The 14,132-nt window shown below is 44.1% G+C and overlaps 1 protein-coding gene and 1 pseudogene across 5 annotated transcripts; one reads left to right on the top strand and one right to left on the bottom strand.

Annotated features, from left to right (window-relative positions):
• The first annotated feature begins 943 nt into the window (after nt 1-943).
• HMGN2 (high mobility group nucleosomal binding domain 2) lies at nt 944-13,495 on the top strand. Of its 5 annotated transcripts, XR_014081042.1 has the most exons (8): nt 944-1,061; nt 2,101-2,145; nt 2,343-2,372; nt 2,703-2,753; nt 3,167-3,262; nt 3,754-3,790; nt 12,655-12,764; nt 12,883-13,495. XR_014081042.1 is itself a non-coding variant. In XM_081586455.1 (7 exons), exons 1-6 carry the CDS (start codon nt 1,047-1,049, stop codon nt 3,787-3,789), a joined length of 273 nt encoding a protein of 90 aa, XP_081442581.1. In that variant the 5' UTR covers nt 944-1,046; the 3' UTR covers nt 3,790; nt 12,883-13,495. The 5 variants fall into 5 exon arrangements, 4 of the variants coding, with proteins under 4 accessions (XP_081442581.1, XP_081442580.1, XP_081442579.1 ...); XM_081586455.1 differs by lacking the exon at nt 12,655-12,764; XM_081586454.1 differs by having other exon boundaries at nt 12,655-13,495.
• LOC145540510 (GTP-binding nuclear protein Ran-like) lies at nt 8,186-8,896 on the bottom strand (annotated as a pseudogene).
• Nucleotides 13,496-14,132: the final 637 nt, after the last annotated feature.

The following is a 14,132-nucleotide window of genomic DNA, read 5'->3' as shown; positions in this document are numbered from 1 at the left end:
CGCGTCGGGTGGGGGCAGATGAGCTTGATGTCTCCGAAGCGGGTGGAGCTTAGGGGGAGGGGAGTGCTAGTAGGCCGCCTTGGCGGCCACTCTCCATCATTCGGTGGCGGGGTTCTGAGGTCCGGGAATACAAGGACCTGAGGGAGCCCAGCCGCCCGACAGGCTGCGGTGGGGGGGGGCTTCGTTGGTATTTGGGGAGGCGACTGAGCAACGGGTGCTGAAAGGACAGCTCCTACCTGCCCCACTGCACCCGAAAGGCACCTCTACGCATAAAGTCTGCCCCTTGGATCCCCCACCCCACCTCGAGTGGTCCGCCTTCCAGGTGAGGTGCACGAAAGGTTTCCTCTGAGTGGCAGCTGGGAAGGATGCACGTCCGGCTGCGCCAAGCTGGCTTCCCGGCTCTTTCCCCACTTCAGGCGTCAGCCTCGGCCCTGGGAACTGCAGCCGTGCATCCAAGCCGCGCGCTTCCTCCCGCCTCCGGCGGAGAAGGGCAATGCGGCCAGGCCTAGAAAACCCCTCTTCTGGGGCCCCCAGCAGGAACAGGAAGGAAAGCGGCTGAGATGCGCCCCAAGTGTCGCACGGCTTGGAGAAGTGGGCAGCTCGGTTGCATAAGGTGGAAGGAACTTGGTAGTTTGCAAAAGCCAAGCTCTTGGCGGGAGACGAAACCCAGAGCCCGCCGACTCACACCACCACCACAACCCCCCCCCCATTTACTGCCTTCGACGCGCGCCTCCCCCACTGCGCCCCCACCCCCTCGGCGCGCCGCCGTCTCGCGCGCCCTACACCCCCATGCCCCCCTCCTCACTCCCTCCAGAGGAGGTGAGTTTAAACCCCGCCCACGTGACCCCAGCTGGGCCAATGAGCGGCGGCGGGAGGTGAAATCCGGTTCTAACCGGTCCGGGGCTCCCAGCGCTATAAAAACTTTATAAACCCCCCGGAGCCCGAGCAGTGTGAAGAAGAGGCGAGAGCGACCCCTGGACCGACTTAAAGCCCGCGCGCCACTGCATCCCCGTGTCCAGCGCCTACGTCCCGCCGCCGCAGCCACCATGCCCAAGAGAAAGGTACGTGGCGCGAGGGCCCCAGGCGCTGGGCCGCCGCCGCCGCCACTACCACCACCGCCAATGCTGCTCCGCCGCTCTCCTCGGCTTCGGGGCGCGCGAGCCGGCGGCGATACTGGAGCAGGCTCAGCCGCCCGGCGCAGCATCTCGAGGCGGTGTCAGGCGGCCCCGGGCTACCCAGCGCTGTTCGTCTGCCCGCGGGCGCCAGAGGCCATATTGGAGGAGCGGCGGCCGCGGCGGGAGGAGCCATGTTGGCGGCTGTTTATCCCGCTCCCCTCGGGCTCGACGTGCCCGCCCCGCGCCCCCCTCCCCCCTTGGCTAAGCTCTCCCCCCCCTCCTCCCGTCCCTTCCCCGCGGGCGGGCAATTCAAACCCGAAAGGGCGGGAAGGCGGTGTTCGGGGTTGGCGGGCGGGGGGAACGCGCTGCCGCCAAAAAACCGCCGCCGTGAGGGGGGCGGGAACCTCCCTCCTAGGGGCGGGGCTTCTGTGAGGCCCCGCCTCCACCCGCGCACCGCCCACGGCCCCAGCGCACGAGACTCGGCGCCGGTGTTCGCCGCTGCCGCCCACGGGTTCCCCCCCGCCTCGGCTGCGTGCTCCTGCCGTCTCCCGCCCTCGACGGCTGCCATGGTAACGGCGCTCGGGCCCCGCCCCCGGAGGGGTTTGTTTGCTCCCTGTGCAGCTGTTGCTTCTCCTTGGCGCGGCGGCGCGGGCCGCACTTCGCGCGCCTCGCTCCAGGTTTCCCCGCGCTTCCCCAGGCTGCTTGGGGCTCGTACACTCGCCGTCTCTGCGCGCTTCGAGCCTGCTTGGGCGTGCAGCTTGACACAAAAGATCACTCCTAGAGCTTTCTAAGCACTTGGAGGATTTGCAAAGGAGCTGGAGAGGCTACAAACTGATGATTTGTATGTCTTGGGGAAAGTTGTGTACAAGATTCTCAATGATTCCCCCCTCCCCATCCCCGGTACTTAAGTTTACTGAACCATTAAGAATTGCTTCAGAAGCTGCAACTTTCTTAGCTTTTGCTTTTTTTTTTTTTTTTTTTTTAGGCTGAAGGGGATGCTAAAGGAGATAAAGCCAAGGTGAAGGACGAAGTAAGTCTTTCTACTTTTGGAATCTCACAAAGCTTTGGGCTCCTTCAGTGGTAATTAACCATATCCTTAGTCCTGAATTTACCTCAGTAAGCTCTCTTCAGTCCGTCAAGTCCAGAACAACTTAGTTCCAAAACTTGTGTTTTTAAGTAGTTCAACTGCCCTGTTTGTAACTTTCTTTTTCTTTTTTTTTTAAATAGCCACAGAGAAGATCTGCAAGGTTATCTGCTGTAAGTGTGTCTGCCTCTAAACTTTCATGTTATTCCCTGAAACTAAAAAGCGTTGGAAAACAATTCCCTTTACTTCCCATGAGTTACAGTTAGTCTCTTGCCTATTGGAGTTTGCTCCTTCTGAAATTGTGTTGACTGTAGCCAAAGTGGGACACTTCTGAGTGTTGCTTGAGTGGGTTTCTGAACATAAGTTCTAATACGAAGCCCACCCCAAACTTTACAAAGTTGGAGAAACTTCTATGCCAGAGATACTGTGATTTGGTTGTGGGTTGTTTACTTTGGTCTATTGCACTAATGTTTTCTGCTTCCCTTCTCTCCCCCAAATAAAAGAAACCTGCTCCTCCAAAGCCAGAGCCCAAGCCTAAAAAGGCCCCTGCAAAGGTGAGCAAGATGGTGAGACAAACATTGCCTATAGGATTTACGCAAAAGTCTGAATAGTTTCTCATGTTGCTGACAGGGAGACCTGCTATAAACAAATTCTTTTATTTACACAAAGTTGAGATTTGACAAAGTTACTAGGGCTGGTCCTTAACCAAAACTTCTGTCTTCAGTTTACAGAAAATTCTGCACTTGGGTATTAAAACACCCAAGTGTTTAAGCTGTCTTACACTGTTATTTGCACTTGAAAGATTTTGTACATTGAAGACGACAATTTGGTTTTGTTTGTCAATGGGGGAGGCATTTATCTTATATTTGATAAATGTGTCCTGTGCAGAGCTTTGCAGACTGTATCCTGGTGATATGAAATGAGGAGAAACAGCTTTTTTTTTTTTTTTTCTTCCTCCCCTTTTTAGAAGGGAGAGAAGGTACCCAAAGGGAAAAAGGGGAAAGCTGATGCTGGCAAGGATGGGAATAATCCTGCAGAAAATGGAGATGCCAAAACAGACCAGGTACGATTGCTATTTTCACTTTCTTTAGGTCTGCTCTTTCAGTTACTGATCCCAAAAGCTTTTATGGCCTTTTTCTTGCATCTGCATCACTCCCAAGTGTCCCTTTTAATCCAGAGTTTGCTTGTGGTTCCCCCCCTCCTGTGAATTTAATCTGGATTCCTGAAGTCTCTGCCATCCAGTATATGGAGCTGTGATATGAGTCTTGTCCTTTCCTTCAGTGTCACACTAGCTACACCATAGTTTTCAAGGTGGGAATAACCTCAGATCTTGTCATGCTGATGTGTCCCCTTCCCTGATTTTATAGTAAGATCCTGAGGGGAAGTGACTTAGTAAAGTTACCTACTAAATCATTTTGAAAAGAAGTACAGAGTCTCACTGTCAAAATACCTAAAAACAGCTTGGCTCTGGAAGCAGAGTAGTGCTGTAAATGAGATATGAGTTAAGATAGGTTCCAAGTCTACTTACTGTATTCCTCTGTCCTTGTCTTTCAGGCACAGAAAGCTGAAGGTGCTGGAGATGCCAAGTGAAGTGTGTGCATTTTTGATAACTGTGTACTTCTGGTGACTGTACAGTTTGAAATACTATTTTTTATCAAGTTTTATAAAAATGCAGAATTTTGTTTTACTTTTTTTTTTTTAAGCTATGTTGTTAGCACACAGAACACTTCATTGTTGATTTTTGGGGGAAGGGCACGTCACCAACAGAATGTCTCCGAAGCTGAATTGACGTGGGGGAAAAATACCTTTCCCATCTAGTTTTGAGAGACTTCCTCTTGGTTCCCGGGAAAGAGGGAGGGATTCCTTCATGTTGACACAGATTAGCCACCTTGGCACAAACGCCTTGTGGTGTGGAAAAACTAAAATTTAGTTTTTATGTCCTCTTCTCCCTCTCAGCATAGACTTGACTCCCCTAAACCCAGAGACCTGTTGGAACCTGAACCCCGCGCCCCCCCAAAATTGATGACCAGTATGTCAGGCAATCTGGACTTTCTAGTGTCACCATTGAGAGGGCGTCCTTCAAAAGAGCAGCGGTTCCTTTTTTAGACTGTGGCTCCTCAGAGTGATACTTCTGCCATTTTCATTTCCATTTCCTGAAAGTCAGGGTCGGCTTGTGAAAAGTTGTTAAACAACATGCTAAATGTGAAATGTCAACCCTCACTCTAAACTTTCCCTGTTCAGAGCATCACATGAAGATTTCATTAGGTTTTATAGTGGCTTTCTGATTTTGGTAGTCCATTGAAAAAGGGAGTTTGAAAGTTGTATACTGTTAATGATTGTCTGCCCATGTCCTGCCTGAAATACCATGATTGTTTATGAAAAGTATCTTTAATAAAGCTGGATACAGTTTGGCTTGGAATGCTGGTTTTAATCTTTTCCCAGGAGTGGGGGAGCCTGGTTTCTCCCAAATCTCTTGGGACTGGATGCATTCTGGTGTGAGGTGTAGAGGCTGTGTACAGTTGATCTTTATGGTCCATCTGTAGAACACAGTGCTACATGGAGTTGGGAAAGATCCCAAGAGCAGACTGGTGGTGAGAGGCTGGGAGCAGAGAAGTGGTTTCTGTACTTGGTTATACCTGAAGTGTATTTTTAAATGTAGGTATCTGGTAGGTCTAAGGTTTTGGCCTGGTAGGCGACAGTAAAAGAGCCTTTCCACTTCACTCACATTTAAGGTCTCTAAAGTTAGCAAATTAATAGGTACAGCTATATATTCCTTACGTGAAAAGGAAGTGCTTCGGTGTCTAGACAGTTGGCCATAGGATGTGTAAGGCAGATGGCACCCTGCTCTTGAGAAGGGATTAAATTCTGGTCATTGCTGGTGAAGTGTTCTAGCTCCAGAAACAAAGATGTTAATGGGGACTTAATTGCTTTAGCTTGAAGACCCTTCAGAGAAACCCTTTCCTTTAGGTAAATAGCAGGAACTCATCTGTTAGGAAATCAAACTTACAGTAAATTGACAGTTGCAGTTTGAATTTGCTTTCACAGGTTACCTCTCTCATTTGAGGGGAGTTAACATATTGGGTTGGCCAAAAATTTGGAAGAGCTTATGGAAAAACAAAAACTTCTTGGCCAGCCCAATAAGTTGGAGACTAGTTTTTTAAAAAGCCTTATGTTATTTTATCCTTTTAGTCAAAAAGGTAGAGCTTTCATATCGGTTAAGCTCTCTGTTGGTAACTTTTCTGTTTATTATCTCTGACCTTCAGTTTTGAGACAATTGTGTAATCCAAGTGTTAACACCCTTTTTACTAATGGGGAAATAGCTCAGATGAAGAAACTTGTTCAGGGTTATGTGTACATCTAAGGAGTAGCAAAGTCTGGTTCAAACCCCCGACCTTAGTGAAAAATAATTTCAAAGTTCAGCTTGTATTAGGGGGCACTATTTGGAGAAGGTATACTTTGCCCACTTAGGCAGTTTCAGGCATTTGCCTCCATTATCGCTGAAATAGTTCTAGGGTGTTGGTTGTTAGTTTTTATTCAAGTATGGTGTCATTGTCCAGAGTGGAGCCTGTTACAACTGTTAAAGAGTCGGAGTATGGCAACTTGTTATTGCACAGAAGTTGCAGGATTTGAGAAAGCCACAGTTAAGGTTACCTTACCAGTATTTGTTAAGAGTTCAGATTGTTGAGACCTGTTGAGACATAGACCAGGCTAGGAGTTTGGCCACTTCCTGTCCTTTAATCTTTGGGTCAGTCCTGTGTAGATGTTACCCTCATTTTATAGTTAAGAGATTCAGAGGTGAAGTGACTGGCTTAGATTATATTCAGTAACCATCTTTTCCTGTTAACCTAGAAATTCGAATGAGGAAGGTGAGCTTGACTTTTTTTTTTTTTTTCCCCTTCCTGGAAAATATTTACTGATTTGACTGTGGAGCATGAGAGTTCCTGCGCTTAAAAACCAAGAAAGTAGATGTGAAAACCTTGTAAGGACTTTTACGACAATCTTAATAGCTCAATCAGTGGCAGTTCTGACCTGAACACAGTATAAAAACAGATTCCCTTCTCCGAGCCCTGTCTCCAAGCCCAGTTGGGAGGAGTTGCCAGTAACCTGCCTTGGGCTGCTTTCTTGATTCTAAAAAAGAAAAATGGCTTAAACAGGACGATTTCTGTCCCTAAGAAAAATCCTGGCATAGAGTAGTTCTAAGAACCCAGGTGGTTCTTGCCAGCTTTTCTGCCCTCAAGAGTGTGGTCTACCCACCACCCCTCCCCAGTCAGCTGCTCCAGACCTCGGCCTGACACCAGTGTGCAGAGGCAGAAGATGGTTTCTTTTTTTCTCCTTAAAAATAATGCATTATTTCACAGATGTGCCTCAGTACTGGAGTCTGATTGGGCAAAAGTAGATCACTTGCTCGCTCTTGAGCCAGTCATGGCAGGAGGGATGGAACCACAGAATCTGTTTAGGGTTCAGCCAGAATTACTAAAATGAAATAGGGGAGAGATGATAACAGAACTGTGAGTGGATAATCACTACTACGCTCCAGTCCTGTGATGTCTCCAAGCCTCACCTTGCCTGGCTTGACTGCAGCATTTAATATTGCTGAGCACAGGCCCCCCGCCATATTTCAAGGTGAGAAAAAAATTCACACACTGTAAATTCCACCATTTTAACACATAGTTGAGTGGTTTTCAGAATACTCACAAGTTTGTATAACAGTTTCTACTATGTGATGCGTGATATTTTTAGCACTCCAGAAAAACCTCATACCTACTAGCTGTCATTCCCCATTCCCCCCCATCAACCCTAGGCAACTGCTAATCCCTATTGTCTTAATTTTTTAAATTAATCTTTATTGAAGTAGAGATGTTCCACATTGTCTGTCTTTGGTTTGGCCTATCAAAGACATTCCACCTAAATGAAATCTTAGAATACATAGTCTTGTGACTGACTGCTTTCACTAAGCATGTTTCAGAGTTCATCCATGGAGTTAGTTGCATGTACTTCATTCCTCTTATTGCCAAGTGTCCATCGTATGGATTGTAAACCATATTTTATCCATTGATGAGTTGGACATTCAGGTTGTTTGCACTTTTGGGCTGTTATGAATACTACTTAAAGTATTGTATACGAGTTTTTTGTATGGACATGTATTCAGATCTTTTGGGCATATACATAGAAGTGGAATTGCTGGGACATATGATATCTCTTATGTTTAACTTTTTGAGGAACCAACAGTTTTCCATAACAGCCGTGCCATTTTAACATTCCCACCAGTGATAAACGAGGGTTCCGTTTTCCCCACATCCTCGCCAACACGTATTTCCTGTTTTATTATACGCATCCTGGTGGGTATGAAGTGATATTTCATTGTGGTATTGATTTGCATTTCCCCTTAACGACTCGGATGTTGAGCATCTTTTCATGTGCATTGGCCGTTTGTATATCTTTTTTTTTTTTTTTTGGCCAAGGGCTTATGGGATCCTAGTTTCCCAAACCAGGGGTTGAATGTATGCCCCTTGAAATAGAAGCACAAGAGTTTTAACCACTGGAATGCCAGGAATTTTATTTATTTTATTTTTTGAGAAATGTTTATTTAAATCCTTTGCCCATTTTTAATTGAGTTGTCTACTGTTGAGGTGCAGGGGTTCTTTATGTATTCTGCATACTAGATTCTCATCAGATACATGATTTGCAAGGACTCCCATCCTGTGGGATTATTTTTTTTTTGTCGTGTGACTATAGCAATCTTTATATTTGAAATTCAAGACGGAAATAGCTGTGTTCCAAAACCAACACTCAGGTCCAAAAAATGAAGGTGTTTTTTTGAACTGCCAAATTCACTCCAGAGCCCATCCATCTCTCAGCATCCAGAGATTAAGGACATGTTCTGCTTAGCTGTATGATGAAGTGGCAAACCCACTGCACCACTGACATCACAGGACAGTGGCCTGTAAAATGACATCTGCCGCTGGGCCCCAGCTTCCCTTTCCCTTCATCTAGGGGAGCGGTTGTCTGAGCATCCCTCTAGACGGTGCTCGTGCTGTGCTGCTGAGGCTGTGCTGGCAGGGCTAGAGCAAGCATGGCGACAGACTCCCAAGAGGAAGGGCTTTTCAAAATTGTTACTTTTGGCAGCAATGTCATAGTATTGAAGGTTCTTTCTGGGGAAGACAGTTGACTTTGCCTTTAACCTTTTTGTCCTTAACATCTATTTTATTGCCACACAACACAATGGGGATGTCCTCATACACTCGTTCCAGATCTCTATGCCAGTTAGGCACATTCTTGTACGTAACTCGATACAACATCAAACATCCTGCTGGCACACTGAGCCTTGGCTGTAACAGTCGTCTCTCAGTCCACCAAATTTCTCCTAACCAACTAAATCACGTACGTTGAATTTAATAGGTCCTCTGTTGGTATGGAACTCAAGGAGATGGACCTCAATACCCAAGGTAGTGGTGGTGGTGGTTTAGTTGCTAAGTCGTGTCTGACTCTTGTGACCCCATGGACAGAGGAGCCTGGCAGGCTACAGTCCATGAGATTCTCCAGGCAAAAATACTGGAGTGGGTTGCCATTTCCAAGGTAGCTACATAATCTCAGTCACCAGTCAGATGTTTTACCAGTTTAGTTTTTTCCAGTACTACCATCACCAGCCAACACAAGCTACTTGGAACTGAACTTGGGGTTCTCCTTGGGCAACCATCGTGGTGGTATTTCCGAAAGTGTCTCCATGCCCATCTGAGGGGTGGGTTTTATTATTTAATAGTGTGTTTTGATTGACTGTGATAAATCCATTGCCTAGTTCAAGGTCATAAAGATTTACATTTTTCTAGAAGTTTTAAATAATTTTAGTTTTTAAATTTAGCTCAACCATTTGAATTAATTTTTTGTATGTTGTGAGATCTAAGCATTTCCTCCTTTTAAAAGCTGTTCTAGACCTCTTCCTGGGCCTTCCCATTTTCTAAGATACCGTTTATCCAAGTCTTTGCCTTATGACTGCTCAGACTCCTTTGAGATCCTCTCTTCTACAGTTTCTCCTAGTAATGTCATCCACTGACCCATTTTCATCTTCCACCCACATCTCTGGAGTTTAGTATTCCCACCATTGCAGATTCTCTTGTGCAATCCCATCTAAACATACCACAGACACCCCAAGTTCAGTATGACCCACATGGAGTTCCTCTTGCTCACAAACTGGCCTCCCTGGCTGGTCTCAGGTCTGGTAAAAGCACCCCACCCATTGCATCCCTGAAACTATCCTGAAGTTTAGCCCAGTTACCCCACTCCTCCATCATCACACATTTCCAGTGAGTGCTGAAATCATGGAGACCTTTGGGAAAATTTTTCATTTTTTTGTCATGAAAAATTTTAAATGTGTGCAAAAGTAAAATAATGTAACAAACCCCAGTGTACCTATCACGTTGTTGTACAGTTGCTAAGTCTTGTCCTGACTCTGCAACGCCATGGACTACGGTATGCCAGGTTTCCCTGTCCTTCACTGTCTCTCAGAGTTTGCTCAAACTCATGTGCATTGAGTCAATGATGCCATCCAACCATCTCATCCTCTGGTGCCCCCTTCTGCCCTCAAATCTTTCCCACCATCAGGGTCTTTTCCAATGGGCTGGCTCTTCGCATCAGGTAGCCAAAGTACTGGAGCTTCAGCTTCAGCATCAGTCCTTCCAATGAATATTCAAGACTAGTTTGCTTTAGGATTCACTGGTTTGATTTTCTCGCAGTCCAAGGGACTCTCAAGAGTCTTCTCCAGCCTCCACAATTCGAAAGCATCAGTTCTTCAGCGCTCAGCTTTCTTTCTGATCCAACTCTCACATCTACATGACTACTGGAAAAACCATAGCTTTGACTATACAGACATTTGTTGACAAAGTAATGTCTCTGCTTTTTAATACACTGTTGAGGTTTGTCATAGCTTTTCTTCCAAGGAACAAGAGTCTTAATTTCATGGCTGCAGTCACCATCTGCAGTGATTTTTGGAGCCCCCCAAAATGACATCTCACTGTTTCCATTATTTCCCCATCTATTTGCCATGAAGTGATGGGACTGGATGCTATGATCTTAGTTTTTTGAAGGTTGAGTTTTAAGCCAACTTTTTCACTCTCCTCTTTTCACTTTCATCAAGAGGCTCTTTAGTTGTTCTTCACTTTCTGCCATAAGGGTGGTGTCATCTGCATATCTGAGGTTATTGATATTTCTCCCGGCAATCTTGATTGCAGCTGGTGCTTCATCCAGCCCAGCATTTCGCATGATGTACTCTGCATATAATTTAAATAAGCAGGATGACAATATACAGCCTTGACGTACTCCTTTCCCAATTTGGAACTAGTCTGTTGTTCCATGTCCAGTTCTAACTGTTGCTTCATGACCTGCATACAGATTTCTCAGGAGGCAGGTCAGGTGGTCTGGTATTCCCATCTCTCGAAGAATTTTCCACAGTGTTGTGATCACACAGTCAAAGGCTTTAGCATAGTCAATGAAGCAGAAGTAGATGTTTTTCAGGAATTCTCTTAACTTTTTCTATGATCCAATGGATGTTGGCAATTTGAGCTCTGATTGCTCTGGTTTTTCTAAATTCAACTTGTATATCTGGAAGTTCTCAGTTCATATATTGTTGAAACCTAGCTTGAAGGATTTTAAGTATTACCTTGCTAGCATGTGAAATGAGTACAACTGAGTGGTAGTTTGAGCATTCTTTGGCATTGCCTTTCTTTGGGATTGGAATGAAAACAGACCTTTTCCAGTCCTGTGGCCACTTCTGAGCTTTCCAAATTTGCTGGCATATTGAATGCAACACTTTTAACAGCATCATCTTTTAAGATTTGAAATGGCTCAGCTGGAATTCCATCACCTCCAATACCTTTGCAATAATGCTTCCTTTGACCCACTTGACTTCATACTGCAGGATGTCTGGCTTTTAAGTGAGTGATCACACCATTGTGGTTATCTGGGTCATTAAGACCTTTTTTGTACAGTTCTGTGTATTCTTGCCACCTCTTCTTAATATCTTCTGCTTCTGTTAGATCCATACCATTTCTGTCCTTTATTTTGCCCATCTTTGCATGAAATGTTCCCTTGGTATCTTTAATTTTCTTCAAGAGATCCCTAGTCTTTCCCATTCTATTGTTTTTCTTTGTTTCTTTTCATTGTTCACTTAATACGTGAAAAGAAATACCTGTCACATAGCTTCAGTAATTATCAGCTCATGGCCAGTCTTGATTTAATACCACTGTCTACTGTCTACTTATTCCTCTTTAACCATACATAGCCTGACATATTTCATCCGTAAATACTTCAGTATATGTGGGTATGAACTTTTTAAGATACACAGTCATATCATTAGCATATCAAAAACATTAATTCCTTAATGTTATGAAATACTGAAATTCTCAAATTTCTATGTCTTTATTTTTCAGTAATTTATTTGAAAATCCAAACAGGGTTTTATATTAAAGTTGGCATATTTCTTGAAGTCTTTTTGAGCTGGTAGGTTCCTCTCCCATCTCTTTCCCAGTCTGGCTTTTGCTAAGGTGTCATTTAACAGGTTTCTTTACCCTTTGTATTTCCTGTTAATTAGGAATAGATCAGGAAGTGTGAGTGAATTCAGATTTAATGGCAAGAAAACCTCATAGATACTGGTGTATGTTTTCATCAAAGATGCATCATGTCTGGTTGTCTCTTTTTCTGTGTTGCACCCATTGAAGCTCAATGCTTAGATCTGTTAATTGATCCAAGTTTGCAAAATGGTGATACTGTCTTTTTACCATTCCTCTTTCTTACAATACCTGAAATACCACTATAAATGGAAACTTGTCTACATTACCGTTCATATTGGAAAGAGGAAAAGTGTCCACATTTTTTGCCAGTTTTCTAAATAATGAGTTAGTTTACTGGCACCCTCCAAAAGTGACCAGTGGGCTGTTTTTTTTTATTTTTGGTATCATAGTTACTGAATTAAATAAATTTTATGTGTTTCAGTTCATTGCAGTTATTAAACATCAGTGATGCTTAAATTCCCTTTAATGTTGTCCAGTGGCAGTCTCTTCAAGTTGGCTCCCAAGTCCTTTTGATACAACCCTTTTGATAGTAATATTTGGTAGCTACTTTGCTATCTAGTATGATAAGATGTTCCAAACATATCTTGTCCATTTTCTGCTCCAGACCTTAAGTCAGTTATTTTTAGGGGAATAGAACAAAACAACAAAACCCATCGTTCTTTTTAGTGATGAGAGGTAAATCTAGGCTGTAGAAGGCCCATTGCTGCTGTATTGGTTATTGTTACTAGGCCTTTTTAGGGCACAAAGCTAGTATACATATTTTAAGATAAAACACATAGATACTTTCTGTTCAAATTCAAGACTTCAGAGTATTTTGTTCTTAATATTTATTTATTTGGCTGTACCCAATCTTATTTGCAGCATGTGTGATCTTTGATCTTCATTGTTTCAGCATGCAGGATCTTTAGTTGCAGTATGTGGGATCTAGTTCCCGGACCAGCGATCAAACCCATGCCCACTGCAGTGGAAGTGTGGAATCCTAACCACTGGGCCACCAGGGAAGTCCCTCATTTAATTTTACTTATGTAAAATAATTACGTAGTTCCAGGTCTAATTGTTAAAACAAAATATATTCAGACAAGTCTAATTTCTGTTCCTGTATCATCCTCTGGTTTCCCAGGTGGCTCAGTGGTAAAAGAATCCACCTGCCAATGCAGGAGACATCGGTTCTATCCCTGGGTTGGGAAGATGCCCTGAAGAAGAGAATGGCAACCCACTCCAGTATTCTTGCCTGGGAGATCACATGGACAGAGGAACCTGGTGGCTACAGTCCGTGGGGTCACAAAAGAGTCGGACACGAGTGAACAACTAAACAACAACAACCAATCATCCTCTACCGTATGCCCTCGCTTCCCATTGAGAGACTTTTTAATTTTTTTCCTTAAAAAAATTTTTTTAACAGATAAACAATGTTATATTCCCCCTTTCTTATATGAAGATAACATATATTTCTCCACTTATTCCCTTAATATAGTCTGGAGATGTGTAATGCTCCTTTTACAGTACCGCTTTGTGTTATATATATGTGTATTTCAAGTCTTTTGTATATAGTTCTTCTTATGTAGTGTATTTTTTATCTTTTAGATGTTTTTAAAAAATTTCAGCTGCTTTTGGTATTTAAAAAGGTGTGTGTGTTTGCTCAGTGGTAATGCGTAATTACCATTACTTTATAGTAAATACCATTACTTTATAGTAATGCCTTTATATGATAAACTTAGTCTCTCCTTTCTCAATTTGTAACCAGTCTGTTGTTCCATGTCCAGTTCTAACTGTTGCTTCTTGACCTGCATACAGATTTTTCAGGAGGCAGGTCAGGTGGTCTGGTATTCCCATCTCTTGAAGAATTTTCCATAGTTTGTGATCCACACAGTCAAAGGCTTTGGCATCGTCGATAAAGCAAAAGTAGATGTTTTTCTGGAACTCTTGCTTTTTCAGTGATCCAGCAGATGTTGGCAATTTGATCTCTGGTTCCTCTGCCTTTTCTAAATCCAGCTTGAACATCTGGAAGTTCACGGTTCATGTACTGTTGAAGCTTGGCTTGGAGAGTTTTGAGCATTACTTTGCTAGCGTGTGAGATGAGTGCAGTTGTGCGGTAGCTTGGACATTCTTTGTCATTGCCTTTCTTTGGGATTGGAATGAAAACTGACCTTTTTCAGTCCTGTGGCCACTGCTGAATTTTGCAAGTTTGCTGGCATATTGAGTGCAGCACTCTCACAGCATCATCTTTGAGGATTTGAAATAGCTCAACTGGAATTCCATCACCTCCACTAGCTTTGTAGTGATGCTTCCTAAGGCCCACTTGACTTCACATTCCAGGATGTCTGGCTCTAGGTGAGTGATCACACCATTGTGGTTATCTAGGTCATGAAG

The sequence above is a fragment of the Giraffa tippelskirchi genome, chromosome 3, assembly GCF_054371585.1.
Source record: "Giraffa tippelskirchi isolate mGirTip1 chromosome 3, T2T-mGirTip1v1.2.pri, whole genome shotgun sequence".
Taxonomy (NCBI): domain Eukaryota; kingdom Metazoa; phylum Chordata; class Mammalia; order Artiodactyla; family Giraffidae; genus Giraffa; species Giraffa tippelskirchi.
This window is presented reverse-complemented; position numbering and strand designations above follow the sequence as displayed.

Coding starts and splice junctions, on each gene's coding strand:
- HMGN2 (XM_081586452.1), top strand. CDS start 1,307: ATGTTGGCGGCTGTTTATCCCGCTCCCCTCGGGCTCGACGTGCCCGCC. Junction 2,146..2,342: donor AAGCCAAGGTGAAGGACGAA/GTAAGTCTTTCT, acceptor TTTTTTAAATAG/CCACAGAGAAGATCTGCAAG. Junction 3,263..3,753: donor GAGATGCCAAAACAGACCAG/GTACGATTGCTA, acceptor CTTGTCTTTCAG/GCACAGAAAGCTGAAGGTGC.